The 23,729-nt window shown below is 37.8% G+C and overlaps 1 protein-coding gene and 1 long non-coding RNA gene across 7 annotated transcripts; both read left to right on the top strand.

Annotated features, from left to right (window-relative positions):
• The first annotated feature begins 76 nt into the window (after nt 1-76).
• LOC149610473 (APOBEC1 complementation factor-like) lies at nt 77-23,572 on the top strand. 6 transcript variants are annotated; one of them, XM_089859479.1, is made up of 10 exons: nt 77-842; nt 1,663-1,728; nt 6,941-7,115; nt 9,154-9,340; nt 9,837-9,966; nt 13,975-14,055; nt 14,867-14,971; nt 16,287-16,413; nt 18,059-18,238; nt 21,850-23,572. In XM_089859479.1, exons 1-10 carry the CDS (start codon nt 252-254, stop codon nt 21,891-21,893), a joined length of 1,686 nt encoding a protein of 561 aa, XP_089715605.1. In that variant the 5' UTR covers nt 77-251; the 3' UTR covers nt 21,894-23,572. The 6 variants fall into 6 exon arrangements, with proteins under 6 accessions (XP_089715605.1, XP_089715606.1, XP_089715610.1 ...); XM_089859480.1 differs by having other exon boundaries at nt 9,840-9,966; XM_089859481.1 differs by having other exon boundaries at nt 79-842; nt 18,113-18,238.
• Nucleotides 18,503-19,589, top strand: LOC149610474 (uncharacterized). The gene is made up of 2 exons (XR_016376764.1): nt 18,503-18,840; nt 19,149-19,589. It is a non-coding gene; the product is annotated as an uncharacterized LOC149610474 (long non-coding RNA).
• Nucleotides 23,573-23,729: the final 157 nt, after the last annotated feature.

The raw sequence follows: 23,729 nt of genomic DNA on the forward strand, positions 1-23,729 counted from the left end.
AAAGAAGCCAATCGGGCGTTTATCCTTGCTCCCCAAAAGAAACCTCCCCTTCACGCGCGTAGCTTATGTACCTCTCGCGAACGCCAGACTGCTAGGGCACCCAGGGAGTCAGACAGAGTTCTCTTTCCCGCCCAAAAGATAAATCACATCGTAATCCGCGTCATTTCAAGTCGGACGGCTTTTTGCGGGGACCGACGGACATTATAATTTTTACCCTAATTTTAAACAAATTGAACGATAATAATTCAGCCATGGATATCCCTAAATCGAAAGAAGCGTCTTTATTAGAACTAATACAACGAACTGGATGTAATATGATCCAAGAAAATGGACAACGTTTGTTCGGTCCCCCGCCAACGTGGGAAGGGCCACCTCCGACGAAAGGTTGCGAAGTTTTCGTTGGTAAAATACCTCGCGATCTTTACGAAGATGAATTGGTACCCGTATTCGAGACTGTGGGACCAATTTACCAATTGCGCTTAATGATGGAGTATTCCAATACAAACCGCGGATTCGCCTTTGTAATGTACGGCAAACCCGAACACGCCAAGAAAGCCGTCCAACTCCTGGACAATTACGAAATCCGTCGAGGAAAGTTCATTGGTGTTTGCAAGTCTGTCGATAATTGCCGATTGTTCGTTGGCGGCATCCCGAAGACAAAGGGACGCGAGGAAATCCTCGCTGAAATGGAGAAAATTACCGAAGACGTGGTGGACGTAATTTTGTATCCAAGCGTGGTTGATAAAACCAAAAACCGCGGATTTGCATTTGTGGAATACGGAAATCATCGCGCCGCTGCTATGGCCAGGAGAAAATTGATCCCTGGAAAGGTGCAACTCTTTGTAAGTTTGAAAAACTTTATTTGCTTGAACCTTGTATGCTTATAACTCAGATATATAAGTTGTTTTTCTGTCTATAGGCCTACAAAACAAATTAAATATGATGTTTGAATAGGTTAAATAAAGTCTAGTATACAAACATAAGCTTTAGAGGGTTAATTAGAGATGTGACATTACCGTAATTTTTAAAAATAGTAATTTACCGGGTAAATTACCAATTAAAATTTCGGAATAACAAAAAATACCGTAATTTTTAAAAATAGTAATTTACCGGGTAAATTACCAATTAAAATTTCGGAATAACAAAAATTACCGTAATTTATGGTATTTTATAGTTTCACAGGCTTATTACCGCGGTAATTCACGTAATTTACCGGTAAATTTACGTCTCTAGGGTTAATACAATTAATAGAGGTTTTCTAACGTTAATTTGTATTTTTGAGCTATGTACACGATTATAACCACTATTTACCCATGTAATCTCACTCCTCTCTCGTCTTTTATCACACTTACAATCAAATATTTATGGATATGAACGGACATGTTTAGGGATGCTAAAATTACTAGTAGCTAAAAGTGCGCCTCTTAAGTTCAGAAAGAAACTAAATTAAGAATATTGTTGAAATAAAAACCAGCTAATTAGCAGTAATTTTTTAAAAGGTAACAATAGGGGTATAGAAACATATCCATTTTAGTGATATTTTGGAAATGGTGAAATTTATTCAGTTGATAAAACTTGATAATAACAAAAACGGGCGCACATTTATCAGCTGATCTAAAATTAAGCATCAGTTGATGCTTACTGAATAAATTTAAAACACAGGGTCATGAAATCGCCGTGGACTGGGCAGAACCCGAGCCTGATGTGGACGAAGAAACAATGAACAAGGTACTGTTAATTTCTATTAAAATTTTAATATTAAAATGTACATCAGATGTTGTCTTTGATGAGGCTTTGAACTTTAGGGCTTTAAATGTATCCCTTCACATCTTGTTTATTATTTTTCTTAAGTTTCTTTCGGAAAAACACGATAAACATATAATTGAAAAAACTCTTGAGTAGGGTTCAACTTTCATCACGACCATTTAACTTTTTTTATATTATAAGAGTGGTACAAACGTCAAGAGGTCCACATATTTGCCCTTAAAATATTTTTAGAGTATATGGTATAGAAATCAGTCAAGTTAAAAACCTCTAAGGAGATATACGATGTTTGCACTTAAAATCCACCATGGACCGCAACGTCCTTAATTCAAAGCGATTAAGCCTAAACTTAAAGATGAATTTAGATGAAATACAAAGGCTTAGCATTTTTTAATTTTAAGATAACCTAGATTTGAACTATAGATATAGTCTGCGAGTGCAATTCACCGCTATCTACCAACAACTGATTGATTGTGAAAATATTGTAGTTCTGTTCTATTCAGATCATTCAGTTCCAAACCTAAAATGCTCTAATAACAAATAACTGGCAACTCTGAAGCGCTGTTAAAGTTAATTAAGAAACGGTATAGCCCCTTAGTGCACTCTATCTCGATCTAATAACCCCGATTCAATTAAACTTCAACAATGCAGATATTCTCTTTTAAGTAGCCCTTATTTTTACCTCTAGGCCTACTTCCGATTAATATAACTTTCCCAGGGTTTAAAGGTCAGCTCTTTCTTTATCCCTTGATCAGAAACGGTAGCCAGTAGGCCTAGTCTACTTTCACAAGTTCGCAATTGAATTTTCCCACGGTCTAGACTAGACAATCCTTTCTTTGGTACAAACTCCCTAAATAAAAGAAAGACGCGACTTACTGGCACCTTTTGGGGTCTTTTTCTCCAAAAGAGTATAGATTTACGACTGGTCATAAGTTTATGATAGAAGTCTCGTAAGTCTAACACTTTGTAATGCCAAAATGAAAGTCTAAATAGAGACCACACGTGGAAACCTTAATTCCCCGTGTCTATAGGCCTAAGTATCACCATGGTAGAATAAGAATTACCTTGGTCTGTGTATACAATAAGCCTTTGAAGACGTCTGTATATACTTTATACAAAACCACACTGGAAAATAAGTGTCAAACGTACATAGAATATATTGTACAGGGTGTTTCAAGAAGGGTGGTAGGTCCGTTTTGACTTTTGAGTCAAACAAACTGGCCACAAAGTGTCAAACTTACATAGAATATATTGTACAGGGTGTTTCAAGAAGGGTGGTAGGTCCGTTTTGAGTCAAATGTTCTTTGACATTTTCTCACAAGGGCCACCATAAACAAGTCATGATTTGAGTGTTTTACGGTTGACCCCTGGGCCCTTAGTTAAATTAGAAATCATCGTCTTTCAGTTTCCCACTTAAATTTAAGGGGTCGTCCGTAAAATATCATAGAAATTGCATTTTCGACTCAAAATCGACCATAGAGTGGTACTTTGAGGGGAAAAGCTACGTGAGCACGTGACCTCAATATTTGTAGCCTAAATTGTATGGCCTGAGCTGACGACTACCAATATGGTCGCCAAAACCAACAGAGGTAAGAGATAGGAGGGTGTGACGTCACGAGAAAGTTCGTAGTAGCAAACTATACATAGCTTACAGACTAGTAATGGTATTCATACCATTTACATAAGGAGGTAAGGCTTCAGGTGTTACAGAAGGAGACCTGAGTCTATATCTGGGCCTCCTTGCGTAAATGGTATGAATCCTCCTAGTCTGTAAACTATATATAGCACCTGAACCCACTGTACCACGGCCAAACCACACTTCATAGAACACCCTGTATAGAGTGCTGTCAGAAGCGCTGGTGTGATGTCAACCATGCTGTTTTCCCATAAAGAAAAAACGGTAACTGTCATGGCCGTCCATTGCTAAAGGCAGACTCGTGACGTTTAACCTTGGATCTGACGTCACAACTGACAGCACTCTATTAAGAACTCACGTGGTGCGAGGGACGCCAAAAGCATTAGACACCCGTCATCCCTTATCTGATTTTATTTGTAAAGGTTAGATACGATCCGCCCCCTTTTTTGAAAGATTCGTTCTCTCTCCCTTTTTTTGGAATTCTTCTAGAGAAAGCTAATTTAGGTATACAGTACATACTGTTCATAATCAGACGGACGGTACAGAGGTATATACGTTTCATTATGCTATGGTATTACTCAAAAATATACGACACTTTCTGTCACAAAGATAAGATATGAAATCTTTTTGTTTTCGTTGTCGGACTTTGAGACGCGAATTAAAAAGCGTGATAAGGATTAAACCGACAATGATACTAGTGCATCATGTGTAGGTGTACCTATACTTCATCGAACGTGTTTCCCTAGAAATCAAGGAATCCATCCCACCATGCCTTGTAGAATCTGAATTTTTCACATGGTTTAGTTTTTGGGAGACAGTTTTGGAATCCCATACACAATAGGTCGGATGTTTTTATTTGTTTTTTTTTTAGCATTCATGTTACTAAAAATATGCATGGGAAAATAGGTTTAGCCTATTTAGTACATTCCGTACGTACTTTGTAGCGAAAATACTTCAGGAATTGTTTGGTTCTAAGCTTATAACACTGATTAAATGTAAAGAATGCTCTATGACATAGTGGGAGTAATAATAGCCAGGAATGCATACAGCTACTAGGAATCATTGTGTCCCCATATCTCATGGTAATTTCTATGCGGGGTTATGTTGATTGCGTCATAATTCTGACGTCTTTTCTAACTGGTATTTCATTGGTTGGTAGCAACGAGAAGTCGGGTGCGATTGCAAGGTTCAACGTGCTACGAGATAATTATTCGCGAAGTAAAATCCGTCATACCAAACATAATGTTGATAAAATGGCTTCACAATGATTCCAATTAGCTACTTGCATTCCTGGTATAACTTACAGTTAAATATGGTAATCTGGCTAAGCTATCCTCGGTGTTGGCCCGATGTTTTAAGTCAGTGTATCACTATCACTAACACTAAATAGTGTCTTTGGATAACTTTGTTGTGCTTAACCGTTTTTGCAATTTTGAAATTCGAATAAACGATACTTAAGTCTTCATAGAAAAATCCGTTTATTACAAAAAGAGAAACCAATACACAGGGGCGATCCCGCCATTGGGGTATCCTCCCACTCACCAAGAACCAACGCAGAGACAGTGCGAGTTGGTTACTAGCCTCCTGCGTGTAGTGAACTCGGTCTCCGTCTGGCGAGATGGAGGATACCCCAATGGCGGGCTCGCCCTTGTGTGTTGCTTTCTATTTTAAAAGTTAAGAATCTTAGTCTTTCCATATTCTCAGTAACCTGAATGAATTCTTGCACTTGAGTGTTAGTTTTTACGAAATGGTAAGATTTGGGCAGAAAATGAGCATCACAAAAGACTTTAGATCTGGTGATAGTGGTCTATTTGCTGATCGTCGCGATTTTTCAGGCTTCATCGCGAAAAGACCACCATTGGTGATGGGACATTAAAGGGTGTATTTCTTTTATACGACACTAAAGAAACCAATTTGGTTTTAAAGAGAATTTTGCCCCTATTAGAGTCTCTATTTTATAGTTTTGTTGCCAAAATAGCATCGTGGAATCGGTTCCCACGGAACAGTATCGACCTTGAACCCTACCATAAACGTTTCCGAGAATCGGGGTAGATTTTTATGATCTCTAATTGAAAAAACTAAAAATAAAAATAAATAATAAAATACACCCTACATATTGAAACCATTCGGCTCCCTTTCATGTGTACGAAAATTAGTGCACGATCCATTTATGACACCTGGACACCCAGGCAAAGGAAAATTTACAGAAAATCCTCTAAAGAGCTATCTCAGAAGCCTTGGTGTGACGTCACCCATGCTATTTCATAATTTGTTCATGGAGACAAAGCGGTACCAAACATGGCCGCCCGCTGCCAAAGCTAAGCTCGTAACGTTTTACCTAGGCCATAGACGTCACAACTTATATAGCTTTATTGAACCCTGAGGGCAGAAAACAATAAAAAGATCCAGAGGAAACTTAATTGATTGCATGTGTTTCGTTGAGTTGCCATTTGACAATAGAGCTTTCGATTGGGATAGGGGCTAAGATTCGTGAGATAATTTACACGGCCATACTGGTGGGTTGAAGGCAGGATTAAAGGTGAAATTCACCAATATGGCTGCCAGAATCGTGGTGACAATTAGGAGACGGGGGTGAGATGGAGTAGTTATGTGCGATGAAAATCTCCCTGTGTACCTCTCGCACGCCCCTACCCTTCGATTGTTAGTTAAGTGCTGCCGCGTAGCGCCATTGTGTTTGTATGAGAACTATAGCTTCTATTTTAAAGACACAGGGGGTATTCTTTACGATTCCCAAACTGGTCGACCCTAAATAAACCCTGAGGATGCTGGGAGAACTTCGGTACCAAGGGGGAGTGTTACAGAGGAAAAGGTTAAAGGTATGGGGATTACCACTCCATCCCTCTCTCCTTCAAGGCAGGATGACTTCGTTGCCGTAAACGGGGGTACAACAGAGGCTTCATTATAGCAGAAGTGGGATGAGACTAGAAGTGAAGGGATCTAGCATTGATAGTAGATCCTGGCACTAGTGAACAAATTTGAGGATTTTATCCCGCTTCCATCGCGCCTACACTACTGAGAAAAAAATTGGTCGAGTGCCAAAAACATTTCCTACCCCCTTCCCCTCAACCTAAAGCGGCCGAACTCGGACGCCTGTGCTTGAATCTAGTTCGGCCGTCTACCACCGCGAGCGTCTCACGTTTTGGAGGGAAAATTCAGAAACCGCTACTAGAGGGCCAACCGCTCTTGTGTTATCAAGAATATTCACCTTCGCCGAGTGAAGAATTTGGTTAGCTCAGTACTTCTGGTCTCATCTCACTTCTGATTATAGTAATGGAGATTACTTACTACTCTATTTCACCTCTCTCCTCCAGGGTGTGACGTGCTTATCACCCAAATGAAAGCTCTCTCATTATACTTTCCCCTCAATATGGAGGCGTTCCCTATATAAACGTATTTTCCTCTGTATGGACTTTATGGGTCGGGTCTCGATATTAGAGTATCACACGTTTAGATTTATTAGTTTATTGACGCTATTACGTCCCGTGAGAAAATCTTTATTTTGAACTTTGAACTGTATAGGTCACCATACTGTACGTTCGTAACCTGATGCTGAGCACCACTGAGGAGCAAATAAGGGACTACTTCGCCATTAATGGTTCGCTGAAGATCGAAAAAGTTAAAAAGCTCAGGGACTTTGCCTTCGTTCATTATCGAAGCAGAGAGGAGGCAGAAGAAGCTCTCGAAACACTAGATAGTAGGTTTTGCATCAAACTTTGACACACTGTTTTTAATCTGAAGAGGCGACTAAAGTCAAAGGCACGGGAACCATAAGACTATGTCACTCTCATTGAACTTGAACTTAACTCCCCGCCTTTGGCTACGGTCTTTTCTTATTTAGACCATTTTGTTTATAAACATGATGGAAAGGTCAAGATGAGGCGGACATCCCAAGTTTTAAAATAATTTATTTATTATTTTTTTGGGATTGATGATAAAATTGCATGGTTACGACTTGTTGCGTCACTCCATTTTAGTGTTTAAACTATCTCAGTGTTGTTATAGTTAAGCGTGGAAAATAGACCTAAGGTTACGTAGAAAGAATTAAGGATTTGCAAATAGGTGTAAAAGGTCACGTTGAGAGAGGGCCATTGAAAATAGGCCTAAATGATTAGTCAAAAGACGGGGAATTTGAAAATGGGCCTAAATAATGAGGCAAAAGACGGGGGATTTGAAAATAGGTCAAAAGAACTGGTGCTAGAAGTCAGGGAAATTGAAAATACGATTAAATGAGCAGGTAGAAGTCAGCAGCGAAATTGAAAGTACCCCTAAATAGTCAGCGAAAAGTCGGGGAATTGGAAAATAGATGTAAATAACAAAGCAAAAGTCGGAGAATTAAAAAATAGATTTAAATGATCAACCCGAAGTCTGGGAATTTAAAATAGCCCTGAAATATCACACAAAAGTAATTGGGTTATTTGAAAATAGGCCTGAAATTATCAGGTAAAAGTCAGGGGAGTTTTAAAATAGACCAAAATGATCAGGTCAAAGATGGAACATTTAAAAATTGGCTTGAAAGTTTGGGTCAAAGTCGGATAATTTGAAAAAAAAAAAAAAAATAAGAAATAATCCATAAAGATAAGAGATAACTAAGAATTTGAGAATTTTCACAAGAGTAAAGGAATAAAGCAAAGGCCAAGGAAAAAGAACGGCGAAAACTTGACCTTCCAGCATTCCCCTCAAAGACGAGAGGGTTCTCCTTTTCTCTCGCATTGAGAGAATTGTCGAAATAGTCTACAATTAGCTGATATATCAAGAGCCTAGGAAGATGAAATATAATGGGTTTTAACATAAGTTCATAAGATATGTTCCATAAGTTTGTCACTGGTTACTGAGAGTTACTGAGAGCTTGTCTTGAAGTGACGTAGGTCATAGATTCGAGGTAAAGCGACGCCTGGTGCGGCGCTGTCAAAGGTTTATTGCAGACTAAATAGGAAGATGGACTGCAAAACCTAGTGTATTCAATCCTAGCTTTGTTCTCGATCCAGCCAGTCTCAGACTTATGGAACATATCTTATAAACTTATGGTTTTTACACATGTCTGAATATTTGCAAAAATTTGCATTATTGTCTACAGGACATGAAAGTGCCTGAGAATTATCTTCAAAATGGTCTATAAAATCGCATCACCGGGGATAGGCTTGTTATTTTCCCAACTGTGTTAATTAACGTTCGTGTAGGCAGGGATCCATGTAATTTTAGAAGTAGGAATGGAGAACAGGGTAATCTGGGCGCTTCAAAGTCCCAGACCCCCTTCCACGTGACGGAGGGGGATGAAAGAAGAGGCGGGTTATGTTTTATCAGGGATAGATTTAATTTTAGAAGTAGGAATGGAGAACGGTTAGTATTTACTTCAGTCCGACTCATAGCCCAGTATAGAACCCCTCCCTCCAACACGTAACCAAAATTTTAAGTTATCTTCTTGGCTCACTTAAACCACGTTTTGATGACGTTTCTGACGGGGACGGCGAAAAATACGTAATTCCTTTTTACCTCTGTCGCTATGACCCGCCTCTTCTTTCATACCCCTCCGTCCCGGTGAAGGGGTCCGGGACTTTGACGCGCGCCCACATTACTCTGTTCTCCATTCCTACTTCTAAAATTAAATCTATCCCTATTTTTATAAATTGACTTTTTCTTTTAAAGAATTAAAAAATTCCTAATTCTATACTTTGTTTCAAAATGCAACAAGGCTTAACATTTCCTTTGTGTCGTTCGCGTTACGTTTCCATTAGAAAGCGAATTAGACGGCGCGATTATTGACGTCACGTGGGCTAAACCGGCTGATTTGGTGAAGAAAAGAGGGGGCAGGCAATTGTTGACGTCGGTACCCGTCACCCCCGTCATGTACATGCCACCTGGTTACGAAATGCCATCTTTGGCCAATTACGCCGTGGCAAACGCCAACAACATCGCTGCCGGGTACGTATTATCAAAAGTATATAATACTTCTCTTCGATAGAAGTGTACCACAAAGCGAGGTGTAATTGTAACGTGGTTCTTCCCAACATCATTTTACATTTGGAGCAAGGTTACTAAACCGAATCACATACGCGATAAATAGTTCCCTCGTCATTACTCTATTAGCGCTTAATTATTTGCCAATGCGCATGCGCTTGTGGATTTTTGTCAAGACAATCAAGGTTTGTGGGTTGATTACTGAGGGTTTAGTACCAAACAGTTACAGAATTCACCCTGCACGGTGCGATGCCCATCTGAACTTAGTTTGATGAGCGGGAGAGCAAACAAAAAGGGATCAATCGCATGGGAAGAATGACGTTACATAGCTAAAGTATTAGGAGGATTCAGAGTGTCATCCTTCTTCTATTATCCTCTTCTGATATTATTCAATAGCCTTTGGAGTTATGGATATCTTGTCAAACCTATTGTTTTGTTTTCTATTCTTTTTGCGAATAAGTAGAGGAATGGTTGTACCAAGGGTCTCAGTTCGTGGAAGAAGCCGAGGTGCCGCTGGTTTGAGAACCGGAAGAGGCGCCAGTATCCAGGGTTACCGAGCACCCCTCTATAGATCCGTCAAATCTTACGAGGTATTTATTTACTTCTATATCCTAAATTAAGCTATGGCGATATCGAACAGGGTTCATTCAAACCTGGAAAACTCAGGGAAGTAAATAGTTCATGAAAAACTCAGGGAAATTCCGAATTTTAAGTGAAGTATACAGGGAAATCAGGGAAATATTTTTGGTTTGTTATTACTCCATATAAGGGGAAAACTCGAGGAAATATATAGGAAAAACATGGAAAACTCGGGGAAATTTATAGGGAAAACTCGGGGAAATATATAGGAAAAAAACCTGTAAAACTCAGGGAAATATATAAGAACAAATCTGGAAAACTCAGGTAAATAAATATATTGGAAAAACCTGGTGAACTCAGGTAAATATATAGAATAAAACGTGAAAAACTCAGGGAAATATATAGAATAAAACCTGGAAAATTCAGGAAAATATAAAGAATAAAACCTGGAAAATTCAGGGAAATATATAGAATAAAACCTGGAAAACTCAGGAAAATATATAGGAAAAAACCTGGAAACTCGGGGAAATATACAGGAAAAAATCTGGAAAACTCAGGGAAGTATATGAGAAAAAACCTATAAAACTCAAGGGAATTCTGTTTTCCAAAAGTTGTATGAATCCTGTCGAAGTTTTACTGGAATCGATACGGATTTTAACCGATTATTTAAACTCGGCCGCGATAATTGATTATTTATTCCAATGAATCCGATATCGATTTGGGAATCTGATCGAGTGATTGATTAGCCCCTCGAGATAGATAAATCAAGTTGAAACTTAACAATTTTGTATTATAAATTCATTGACAATTTTTATACCGTATTTCGAATTACATACAGGGTGTTTCTGAAAGGTCTGTTTGAAATTAAGGGAGGTGCTCTTTGGACGATTTCGAGTTAAAAATGTTCAATGACATTTTGCCCAAGTTAAGATTGGCGTGTTTTAGGGATGACCCCTTACAAATCTTTCGTTTTCTTAGTTAAATTTAAGGGGTCATCCCTAAAACACTCCAAACATAACTTGAAAACAGTGTCCCGAGCGACAAAATCTTATAGAACATTCTCGACTCGAAATCTCCCAAATAACAACCATCTATCCATCTTCCTTAATTTTTAACAGACATTTCAATAACACCCTGTACACGTATTGGTTCTGAATGGCGCATGTCATACCAGGCCCAGGGTGACCAGGCTTTTCCTATTTTACCCTGAATGCCCTGCTTTGATTTCACCCGTTTCTTAATCATTTGCTATCTAATTTATATATCTTTACGTAATCACAACGTGACCTTGGGAGTGTTTGTTTGGCTTGATTTCATAATAGCTTCACTGAATCCGCTTCGTTATAGCTAGGAGGATATAGGGGTGAGGGAGTCTTCGACTGCCCATTCTTAGAGCTCAGGTTTCGGCCTCTCCGATGGGAGATTCGTGCACGCGCACGTAGTTAAATTGGTTACGCGCATCACGTGACCACGCAAATCCAATTCAAAATATAGCGGGTTTTTCATGCTAGCTTAGGCCTTTGAAGCAACGCCGCCTATATTACGTGTTCACTGCACATGTAGAGATATTTTTCATCGGGCGTTAATCCACCTTATTCCCTTTCGCCGGAAGTTAGGCTTAGCTCGGGATTCATGGGGGTGAGTAACGGGAAGAAATTGGTCTGTCGTCTGCTACAAAGGCCAAAAATATGTACTGTAGCGGACGACAGACCAATTTCTTCCCGTTACTCACCCCCATGAATCCCGAGCTAAGCCTAACTTCCGGTGAAAGGGAATAAGGTGGATTCGACCCTCCTACAGGTTTTAATCAGAGAGAATTTAGAAGAGGAGTGGAAGGCCCCCCCCCCTTTGACTCTATTAAACGTGATGACGCCCAAAAAAGATGTCGCGTTGAGCTTTTTGGGGTAGACGAGTTTCCGGTCACATGTTCTAAAATCTCTCTGTTACAAAGGCATCATACCGGAAATCGACCTGCCTAGATAACGTTTAGCAGACGACGTTGCGCTACATTCCAAACCACCCCTTCCACTCCCCTTCTAAATTCTCTCTGCTTTAATCCATCTTAAACACTTATCTGGTAGAGTTTTTGGTGTAGTGAAAGAGTAAAAAAACATTACCTTTACTTCAGTTTTATCTAAGAACCATAATTTACTATTAATAAGAAATAAAATAATGATAAATGTTCAATTAAAGCACTAAAAAATTGCAGCGCGAAGCATTAAGTCTTTAACAAAAATTAAAACAAACGAACAGTCGACGCCCGATGACGATGTGCGCGGAACTAGATGCGCGGCTAAGAATTTCCCAGAACGAGTGAAAACTGGGGAAACCACGGCCGATAATCTGTAAGCGCGTTTCAATGGGAAAACGGGCAGTCGAAGACTCCCTCACCCCTGTATCCTCCTAGATATTAGCATAAGTTTATAAGATATGTTCCATAAGTGTGTCACTCGTTAATGAGAGGTTGTCATGAAGTGACGTAGGCGAAACGTCATAGATTCTTGTAAAGCGACGCGTAGTGAGGCTTTGTCAAAGGCTTAGTACAGACTAAAGAGGAGGATGGACTGCAAAACCGAGTGTAGTCAATTCTCACGTCGTTCTTGAACTAGCTCTCATTAAGCCTCTAACATTACGAAGTATGGGTAGTGACATACTTATGGAACATATCTTATAAACTTATGATATTAGACTCCGAAATTGCGGAGGTGGCTTCCGTCGCTCAGGATTTACTTAAGTTCCTCTTTTCAAAGTATAAATTAAAACTACTTTCATTACGCAATAAATATTTTCAAAACGTTTTAATAAAAAAATAAAAACGGAGACGGCTCAGACGACTAGTTTCGCTCTTTGTTACAAAAGCATCTTCACGTCTGATTTGTCGCTCGCTAAAATGCGATTTAGGAAACCGCGTCATTCGGGTCACGTGTCATCCCAACGATTTGTTAATCTCTTTTGATGTCGTTAATATGTTCACTAGTATACCAGTGGAGAAAGCATTAGATGTAGTACACGATAGATTAGTTACCTCTAATTTTAATTATACTTAGAGATCATAGACCTTATCAACCTATAGTGAAACTGTGTATCGTTGATCCGTTTTTTAAAATTAATGATAAATTCTATAAACCAAAAATAGGTCTAGCAATGGGTAGCCCACTCTCTCCACTATTAAAGGGAGGGTGAAGTAGAAAATCAAGTGACTTTTTATCGATTCTTCAACTAATTATAAGACCTGCAGTCTGCATAGTGAAACATTTAGGAAATACTTCAGAATGATTTTAAAATTCAAATTAGGTTCAGATTTTAAGGATAATTTTAAACAAATTCCTATAAAAAAACACATTTTATTTCCTTTCCTATATAAAAACACATTTTATTTCCTTTCCTATATAAAAACACATTTTATTTCCTTTCCTATATAAAAACACATTTTATCTCCTATATTTTCCTATATAAAACACATTTTATTTCCTATATTTTCCTATATAAAAACACATTTTATCTCCTATATTTTCCTATATAAAAACACATTTTATTTCTAATATTTTCCTTTATAAAAACACATTTTATTTCTAATATTTTCCTTTATAAAAACACATTTTATTTCTAATATTTTCCTTTATAAAAACACATTTTATTTCTAATATTTTCCTTTATAAAAACACATTTTATTTCCTATATTTTCCTATATAAAAACACATTTTATTTCCTATATTTTCCTATATAAAACACATTTTATTTCCTATATTTCCCTATAAAACGCATCTTTTCAACTATATTTTCCTATAAAAACACATCTTTTCTCCTATAAAATCCTATTTTTTTTAATAAGGAATCTAAATTCTTGGCTGTGCTCCCTGGACTGTACATATGTGTTTCCAATCAATAATCTCGTTATTATTTATATTTTTTTTATCTTGTATACAACACTTTTCTTGCATTTGCTGGTCACCCGCTACATTAACACAAAATCTATATTTTCTTCAATTTCTTCCTTTTTTCCCCCGGGCCCTTAAAAGCATTTTCTGGATATCCAACCTAACATGGAACTAATTCCGACCAATCCTTTTACGCTTAAACCGGCCCGACACCCGGTTCAGGTACTGTTCTTTCTATCTTTATCTTTTCTAATTCCCTTTTCAACTTTTGCTGTCTTATAAACTATTTATAAAGTCAATAAAACACCTATTTTCTCTATTAACGGATATAAATAATTAACCCTTCCATTTAAAGAGAAAGTGAAATGGCCATATAGGAACATCTTTTTTAATTTATGCGCTATTGTAAAGAAGTGATATCTAGTTTATTAGGGCGAAGGTATAAGATGCCATAGTCCCAGTCCCCTTTCAAAATTCAAGGGGGGACGTAAATGGAGGCCGGGCTATTTCGCCTCTCCTCAGTCGGAAAATACCTAATTTTCGTCATTCGCGTCGTGCTGACGTGAGTTTTCAAGAACCAGTGAAATGGTGGTTGTAATTTAGAGGAAGGATTAACTCCGGACCTACATTTGGACTGGAGATAAAGCTGGAAATATGGCGAATTCGGAATTTAACCTTCTCCCTAGTAAACTAGATATCACTTCTTGATATTGTCAAAATCAGTCAGTTAAGTTTATAAATGATATGTTCCATAAGTATGACACGTCCTATACTTCGTAATGCTAGACACTTACAGCTCGAGCTAGTTCGAGAACGACAAGCGAGAATTGCATGTATACAGTCGGTTAGTTTTGCAGCCTATCTTCCTATTTAGTCTGTATAAGCCTTTGACAGCGCCCTCACCAGGCGTCACTTTACGAGAATCTATGATGTTTGAAAATAGATTTTGATAATTTTTTATCAGAATGAATAGACAGACATATGGCCATTTCATTCTCCCTTTAAAGTATGCGTAACCTTTAACATTTCTCAGATCCTTCAAGAACTTTGCCAAAAGAACAATTGGGGCGAACCAGTTTTCCAATTGTTGTCAACTGGGGGTAACACGGAGTCAGATGTACAGTTGTTCAATTTCAAGGTATGTATACATTTTTTTATTTAAAGAAAATTTTGGTTATAGAGAGCTTTCAGTTGGAGGAGGGGCTGAGTCTCGTGACATAATTTACGCTGCCATATTGGTGGGTTTAAAGCGGGAATGATGCTGAGATCACCCAATATGACTACCAGAACAGCGGTAAGACTTGGGAGGGTGCGACGTACTACTATCCCACCTGAAAGCTCTCTATAGGCCAAGGTAAAAGCGGCATCCCAGTCAACTGGGGCTATTTAACCTATCTGGTGGTAGAAATAATTCCAGAACAGGGTTCGTACACGAAATGGGAAGCCTGGAAAAGTCGGGGAAATTTAAAATGGGGCCGAAAAGATCGGGCAAAAGTCAGGGAAAAATGTTTTTGGAGTGAAAGTCGGGATATCAGGGTGACCATTAAGTGTGTACTGAGAGTTTTGGTAATTCAATGTTCGTACGGAACCTGGGTAACGTGTACAAGCAGGGAGGAATGAGGGTAAGATGGAGTGGAATGATGTGTGGGTGATCTGCGGCAATGAAAGTGTACCTTGCGCACGCCCCTACCCTTTAGTAGTAGCAGAAGTGAGATGAGACTCGAAGTGAAGGGCTCTAGCATTGGTAATAGATCCGGGCATTAGTGAACAAATTTGAGGATTTTATGCCGCTTCCATCGCGCCTAAACTAGAGAGAAAAAATTGGTCGAGTTCCAAAAACATTTCCTACCCCCTTCCCCTCGAACTAAAGCCGCGGAACACGAACGCCTGTGCTTGGATCTAGTTCGGCTGTCTACCGCCACGAGCGTCTCACGTTTTGGAGGGAAAATTCAGAAACCGCTACTAGAGGGCCAACCGTTGGTGTGCTATCAAGAATATTCACTTTCGCCGAGTGAAGAATTTGGTTAGCTTAGTATTTCTGGTCTCATCTCACTTCTGGTAGTAGCCATTGAGTTGAGTAGTAGCAGACGATTATTAAAGGCTGTCGCGTAGCGTCATTGCATTTGTATCTGAACTATAGCTTCTATTTTTAAGACATAGGGGGCGTCCTTTACGATTCCGTACTGTACGACCCTACCTAAACGCTGAGGATGCTGGGAGGACTTCGGTGCCGTTCCGTAGATGGGGATACAGAGGCAATTAACGTTATAGTTATGGGGGTAAACCACTAACCACTCCATCCGTCTCTCCTTCAAGGTTAGGGGGCTTACATTAGCTAAAACGAGTCTCTTATCTGGGATGGAGAACCGACAATTTTTTGAACTAAAAATTATCCCAATTTAATTTTGTTAATGGGGAATTTAAAGTATTTTCTCGCGATCTCTCGCACTTAGGTGACCCTTCCTGGCTTGACCAGTCCTTATAACACCTTTAGCCCGCCTAAACTGTGCCAGTATATGGAAGAAGCCAAGCAATACGCTGCCGAATATGTTCTCACTCAACTTGGAATCACGTTGGACAGTAAGTGAAGTTACAATCCTCCCTCGCGAAGTTAATTGGAATATTTAGGATAAAAAAAAAATCATTTTGAGAAGTATTTCTCCGGTTTTTCTCGAGGCGGTGAGTCAGGGTCCATAAGCAGCTTAAAGTACAGCGCGATAACGGAATTTTGTTATCAAAGTTGCACATTTTATCAAAAAATAACTTAGGCCTAGTTTCGTCAGGAGATCATTACCCGAAGGATAAAACGCTCCCTACGATCTCTGAACAATATCAATACAATTTTAGTTTAATTTTTTAAGTGATAGAACAATCATGCTAAGCTTTTCCGCCTTTACTAATTACTGTGTTAAAGTTAATTAGGGGGAAATTTATCTGCCTGCAAGTATCATTAAATGTTGTCCTTGACTGTAATTTGGTTAGATTACTTAGAATTTAATAATGAAACGATGATTACCCATGAAAAATATGCCGTTAAAGGCCGAGTTCAAGCGAATTAAAGTGTTCTAACGAACTGAAAACCGCGAACGTCGAGACTAACAAAGGAGCGACCGAGGAGATTTTATCGTATCCCCATTGGGGCAAAATTTGAATGGTTCTATGTAACTGAAGATAAATCATTTCCTTCAGAGGAAATGCAAAAACTCGGATGGAAAAAAATTTGGAAGGATTTCTATTGTTTATCTTTAGTTTCGAAGATAGGGACGGTCGCCTCCGAGGGGCTAACCATTAAGAATTTACCTGTACACTGATTACGTTATCATTTAGTACAATAATGATTACACGATGAGTACGATATAATAACGGCATGATTACGATGAGTACGATATAATAACGGCATGATTACGATGAGTACGATATAATAACGGTACTATTACGATGAGTACGAAATAATTAAGGTACGATTATGATGAGAACGAAATAATAACGGTACGATTACGATGAGTACGAAATAATAACGGTACGATTACGATGAGTACGAAATAATAACGGTACGATTACGATGAGTACGAAATAATAACGGTACGATTACGATGAGTACGAAATAATAACGGTACGATTACGATGAGTACGAAATAATAACGGTACGATGAGTACGAAATAATAACGGTACGATGAGTACGAAATAATAACGGTACGATTACGATGAGTACGAAATAATTAAGGTACGATTATGATGAGTACAATATAATAACGGTACGATTACGATCAGTACTAAATAATTAAGGTACGATTACGATCAGTACTAAATAATTAAGGTACGATTACGATCAGTACGGTGCATAACTATATGAAGATTACGCTTGAGTACAGGTGAAGTCATATACAATGATTACTGATGATTTCGTGTGATAACATTACATAATGATTACGCGTGATTACGGAGTGTAACAGGATTACGCGTGATTATGGACGATAAGAGGATTACTCTTGATTACGGATGATAACAGTGTTACGAATGAGTACTTAGGATTACAGACTGATTACGTTATCATAGGGTGTTCGCCGATTACGGCAAGTTGTTGGCCCCTCGGTCGCCCCATTGTTAATCGGCTTGAGTTTACTAGAACCATTTTTGTGGGAACTCGACCTTTACGCATTTACTAATTAGTCGCCATTTCGGACTTTTTTTCCCACCTATACCACTAATACCACTCGCTTCTAGTGGTTTGGAAATCTAGTGTGAGAAATAAGGTTAAAACTATGGGACCGTTTTCAGACGTGGAGCACGTTTTCAGCGGTTACGCCATGCCGGTAGCGGCCACTAACACTCCGACCACGTCAGCGACGGCAAATTCGAACAGCGGCAACTTTAACAGGATGAGTTTCTTAGGAGGGCCAGCAGGTACGGGAACCGAGAGACTCAAAGATTTATTCTCTAATGGCCTTGACGGTCACGGCGGCTTTGAAGTGGGGGTTTGGTCGAGTAACGGCGGCGACTCCCCCACCGCGGAAGCTACTTCCTTCTCTGGCCACTTGTTCTCGTCGACGAGACCGTTTTCCCCGCCTCCCAAACAGGCCGGCTTTGCTTATGGCAGCAAATTTCCGTTTAGAGACACGCAACCGTCCAACCAATCGTCCGTTTCCGACAACCCTCGTTCTCGTATGTTTTCACGTTCATTTAAATACAGGGGCAGACGTTCATTACGCGAAGTTCTTAATCGTCATCCAATATAGTCCCCAGTGTGGAAATGGACCGTCTCGAAAGATGGGCGAGTCAAATAAGTCGTGAGAACTTCTCGTAATGAACGTTTGACCAGAGGCTATCCACTCGTCATTCAGGTGCGCATCATCACGTTAATTCAATTGGAATTTCTATTGAATTTGTGGGGTTTAGACTCTTGAATTCACGCATATGATCTCTTGAATTCAACGCGAATGCTCTCATGAATTCAGTGAGTTTGTTCTCATGAATTCAGTGTGTATTCTTTCTTGAATTCATGCAACGCGTACTCTCTCTTGAATTCATGCAACGCGTACTCTCTCTTGAATTCATGCAACGCGTACTCTCTCTTGAATTCATGCAACGCGTACTCTCTCTTGAATTCATGCAACGCGTACTCTCTCTTGAATTCATGCAACGCGTACTCTCTCTTGAATTCATGCAACGCGTACTCTCTCTTGAATTCATGCAACGCGTACTCTCTCTTGAATTCATGCAACGCGTACTCTCTCTTGAATTCAAGGCGTACTCTCTCTTGAATTCAAGGCGTACTCTCTCTTGAATTCAAGGCGTACTCTCTCTTGAATTCAAGGCGTACTCTCTCTTGAATTCAAGGCGTACTCTCTTATGAATTCAAGGCGTACTCTCTCTTGAATTCAAGGCGTACTCTCTCTTGAATTCAAGGCGTACGTTCTGACGAATTCAACGCGTATACTCCGATGAATTCAAGGCGTACTCTCTTATGAATTCAGCCCGTACTCTCTCTTGAACTCAACTCGTACCCTCTGATGAATTCAATGTGTACGCTCTCTTGAATTGAACGCGTACGCTGTCTCTTGAATTAAATTCATATGGCATACAGTATAATTCAGTGAGAGAATTCCATTTTGAATTGACTTGACTACCTTCCCTAAAATCCAGTGCAAATGTTTTGTTGAATTGAATTCATAATTTCCTGGGCTTCCACCTGATTTTCGCTAGAATATTGTTTGCTTTGCTATACTCTACGCGTTCACCGGCACCTCATCTGAAGGAATTGGATAGCCTTGTATTAAGTTTGTTTTATATTGTACAGTACTATTGTTTTCACCTTTTTTATTTGAATTCAGTCTTTCTGTTTTGTAAGGTATGTACAGTATTTTAATCCAATAGTGTTCCTGCAGCTTCAATTGCACCGCTTATGGGCAAATATGGTTCCTAATCTTTGGGGTATCGGTGCACGGGGGGGGGGGATTTACGAAAAGATTCTCTGAGATAAGCCTATATGGAGCATACAATGATTTGGGTTTTGAAAAGGGTGGTTTAGAATAGCTATTCGAGTCCCACAGAGAGTCCCATCTTATCCCCATATTTTAGTGGTTTTCAGACCAAGGATGATGGGGGGAGGATACGCAATCTGAAAGAAATATGTGCGCTAACTGTGGAACGACTTAGGTTGGGTGGGATGCCAAAAAATGGCGGAGGAATAGTCTGACTCAATTGTAATTGGTTCGTCTGTAGCCCTTCTTGACCAATTACCAATGCGTCCGATTATTCCTCCGCCATATTTGGCGTCCCACCCAACCTGAGCCGTTCCACAGTTAGCTAGCCTATTTCTCTCAGATTACCCATCATCCATCCTTGTTTAGGCATATCGGAATATTACCGATGTGTTGTTCCCAATACATAAGGTGTTTCTGATAAGTCTGCCATAGATTAATGGGTTTGTTCATTGTCACGTGTCAAATTGAGCGGAAAGTGTCAAAGAACATGGTGGGGTCTACAACGTTTGCTTCCAAACATTGATTGGCCCCTAAAAACAATGAAATAGATTACACATGTGGAGTAAGACATATCAGCCTTCATTAGTCTTCAATCTACGAACGTTAATGAACCTTTATTTTGCAAAAGTGTACTATTAAATGGGTTGAAGTGTGCAGAGTACGCTGGTCAACTAGAGCTAATTACTCCACACTTGCGTCGTTATTTACTTGTTTTACGGGCCAATCAATGTTTGGGAGCCCATATCTTCACATAACCATAACTTTATAACACTACCTATACTTCGTAATGCTAGAGACTTACCGAGAGCTAATTCGAGAACGACAAGCGAGAATTGACTACACTCGGTTAGTTTTGCAGGACATCCATCTTCCTATTTAGTCTGTACTAAGCCCTTGACAAAGCCTTACCAGGCGTCGCTTTACCCAGAATCTATGACCTGCGTCACTTCATGACAAGCTCTCAGTAACCAGTGACAAAATTATGAAACATCTTATGAACTTAACTAAACGTTGTAGACCCCATGTTCTTTGACACTTTTTACCCAAAGAATACACCCTTCAATTTATGGCAGACTTATCAGAAACACCCTGTATCTCAAAAAACGTTTGCAAATAACCCTTTCGGTTAAATCTTCTATAACCGCATGGGGTAAGAAAGGTAAGGGTATGGTAACTAATTACTGATCATAAACCTCATGCATTACGGGAATTTAGACCCCTTAAAGGGATTAAAAAGGGATCGAACTAATCGTCCGCTACCGGAAGCGTATGGCCAAGAGACAACTTTGTTTTAGGGTGACAGTTAGGAGTAGGTACTAGGTAGCAAGGTGACGCGGAACCCAAAAATTGGGGTCTTTAAACTCTTTTTATTTAAAAGAACTTTTAAGTAGTTGGCGTCGGGGTGGATTTAAAATACGTCATGATACCGCACACGTGGTAAGAATGGGTAAAGCAGTATCTCTCCTTCATACCACGTGCAGTGACGTAATTAAAAATATTTATAGTGTTACTCTTAAAGGATGGTTGTTCTTGAAATGGGACCCAATACCGAACCACTCCGCTGCCAACTACTTCAAAGTTCTTTTAACCAAGTATAATCGGGAAATGATAGAGGTGGCACAAGGAATTATTATTTGCTATAATGATAGAGGTTTAGCTCGAGGGGCTAATCACTCTCCAGAGTCTCTGTACGCCGATTACGCATTATGCGTAATAATTTTAAAATAAGCATTGTCAAAGGCAAGTAACTTAAAGATTACGCGTAGTCTCTTAAGTACAGTTAATGGTACAGTCTCTAATTACACCAATTACGCGAAGTGAGTGGCCCCTCGGTTGAGCTTTCGTCAAAATCCTTTAATGACGTCAACATCGCCGCGAGATTACTGAAAATAATCCACCCACATTTCGAAGATAAGGATTCTCGGTGTCACCTCTACAATATCCTCCTTTAACAATAGTATAACCTAGGTATAACTATCTTTAACTAATAAAATAAACCATGGTTATGGTTTTTCTTTTCTTGAAAATCAGCTTATGCCGAATTTTACGAAATGCCTCATCCACCAATGTTTTAACAACCTTTCTTTTTGGATTATATGGTTTAAATCCATTAATTCTTTCAACAAAATTTATGAACTTTTCGTTCTTATTACCATGAATCTATTCAACACGTGTATAGATTCATGTTATTACTTTATGCGCTTCCTAAGGTTACAATTATATCTCAAAATAATCCCCTTAAAGGTTCCGATAGCTTTCGGAATTTGTTAGTATTGTCCTTTTTCATTTTTTTTATATAGTTCTGAACATTACATAACATATAAGAATATGTTTTATTCATATTATTGTCAAAAAACCGGTCAAAAAATAATATTAATAATTTAAAAAAAAAGCAATTAGGCTTAGACGTCCGATGCAAAATTAAGAAATTACTTATTAGATCTTTAGCATGATAAGACCGGGTTAGTTAACTATATTTAAAACAAAGCACGAATCCCAAACTATAGGTTAGTTTTAAGTTTAACTATAAATATCCTTGTAACAAGGATTTTATTAATATTTTTCTTTTTATTTAGAAAAATTTGCTAAAATATGGTTTTTTAGCAAAGTTAAGAGTATTTTATTAAAAAAAAAAAAAAAAAAGCAAAACTGTGTTATAGGTTTTATACGTGTAGTAAAGGTGTACTTAAACGCTCCTAAGTATTATTTTTAATTTTAAGGAGAAATTTTTAAATTTAAAAATAAACAGTTTAGAAAATTAAAAATATTAATTTAGTTTCAAAAATATAATTTAAACCATTTGGAAAATATTAATTTAGTTTAGATGCTTTCAAAATATATTTTAAAATAAAAATAAAATTTAGAAAATATTAATTTAGTTTCAAAAATATAATTTAAACCATTTGGAAAATATTAATTTAGTTTAGATGCTTTCAAAATATGATTAAAAATAATTTAGATGCTTTCAAAATATGATTAAAAATAATTTAGATGCTTTCAAAATATGATTAAAAATAATTTAGATGCTTTCAAATTCAAAATATGATTAAAAATAATTTAGATGCTTTCAAAATATAATTAAAAATAATTTTAGGGGGTGTTTAAGTATGCCTTTACAAATTACACTAGCTCAATAAGGAACCCTAATTTAAAATATACTTTTGTACAAACTACAGATGTTCATTTTAAAATGGTGAAATTTTAAAATTTGATAAAGAGAACTTAAATTTTTTAAATTGGATAATTAAAAAAATTATATAAAAACCTATTAAATTTAAATATTAAAATATTTTAAATTAAAATTGGATAAATAAATATTTTAATAAAATTAACCTATTAAATTAATCTTTTTAAATATAAACCTAATAATAACATAGTAATAAAATGAACGAATTAAAAAAAATGTGGTTTAAAATCTCGTACAATTTAACTTAAATAACAACACTTAAATAAAAAAAAATTAAATTAACCTAATGACCTATAAGAAAACCAAATATTAAATAATAATAATACTAGAATGCTGTATAAAGTTGGTAAAACGTGCTTAATTTTTCTTCAATTCATTTAATCCATATATAATCGCTTAATGTATTTATTTTTGTCTTGCTTAAACTTTATGTAAACCTTTAATATTTTGCTTAATTTTCAGTTAACCAAAAAAAAAAATTTAAAATGTAATAAAATAAAGAAAAAAATAAATATGTAGTATCAATATGAATATATCGTCAATAATAAAAGAATGTATTATGAATAATGGTTCTGTGGACTTCATTTTTAAGAATTAATCCTTGAAAGATCGAGAAATTCTACTTAAAAATCAAGAAATTCTGCTTAAAAATCAAGAAATTCTACTTAAAAATCGAGAAATTCTACTTAAAAATCGAGAAATTCTACTTAAAAATCGAGAAATT

This window comes from Phalangium opilio, unplaced genomic scaffold, assembly GCF_054372755.1.
Source record: "Phalangium opilio isolate 3A_F unplaced genomic scaffold, DU_Popi_V2 ptg000329l_1, whole genome shotgun sequence".
Lineage (NCBI taxonomy): Eukaryota > Metazoa > Arthropoda > Arachnida > Opiliones > Phalangiidae > Phalangium > Phalangium opilio.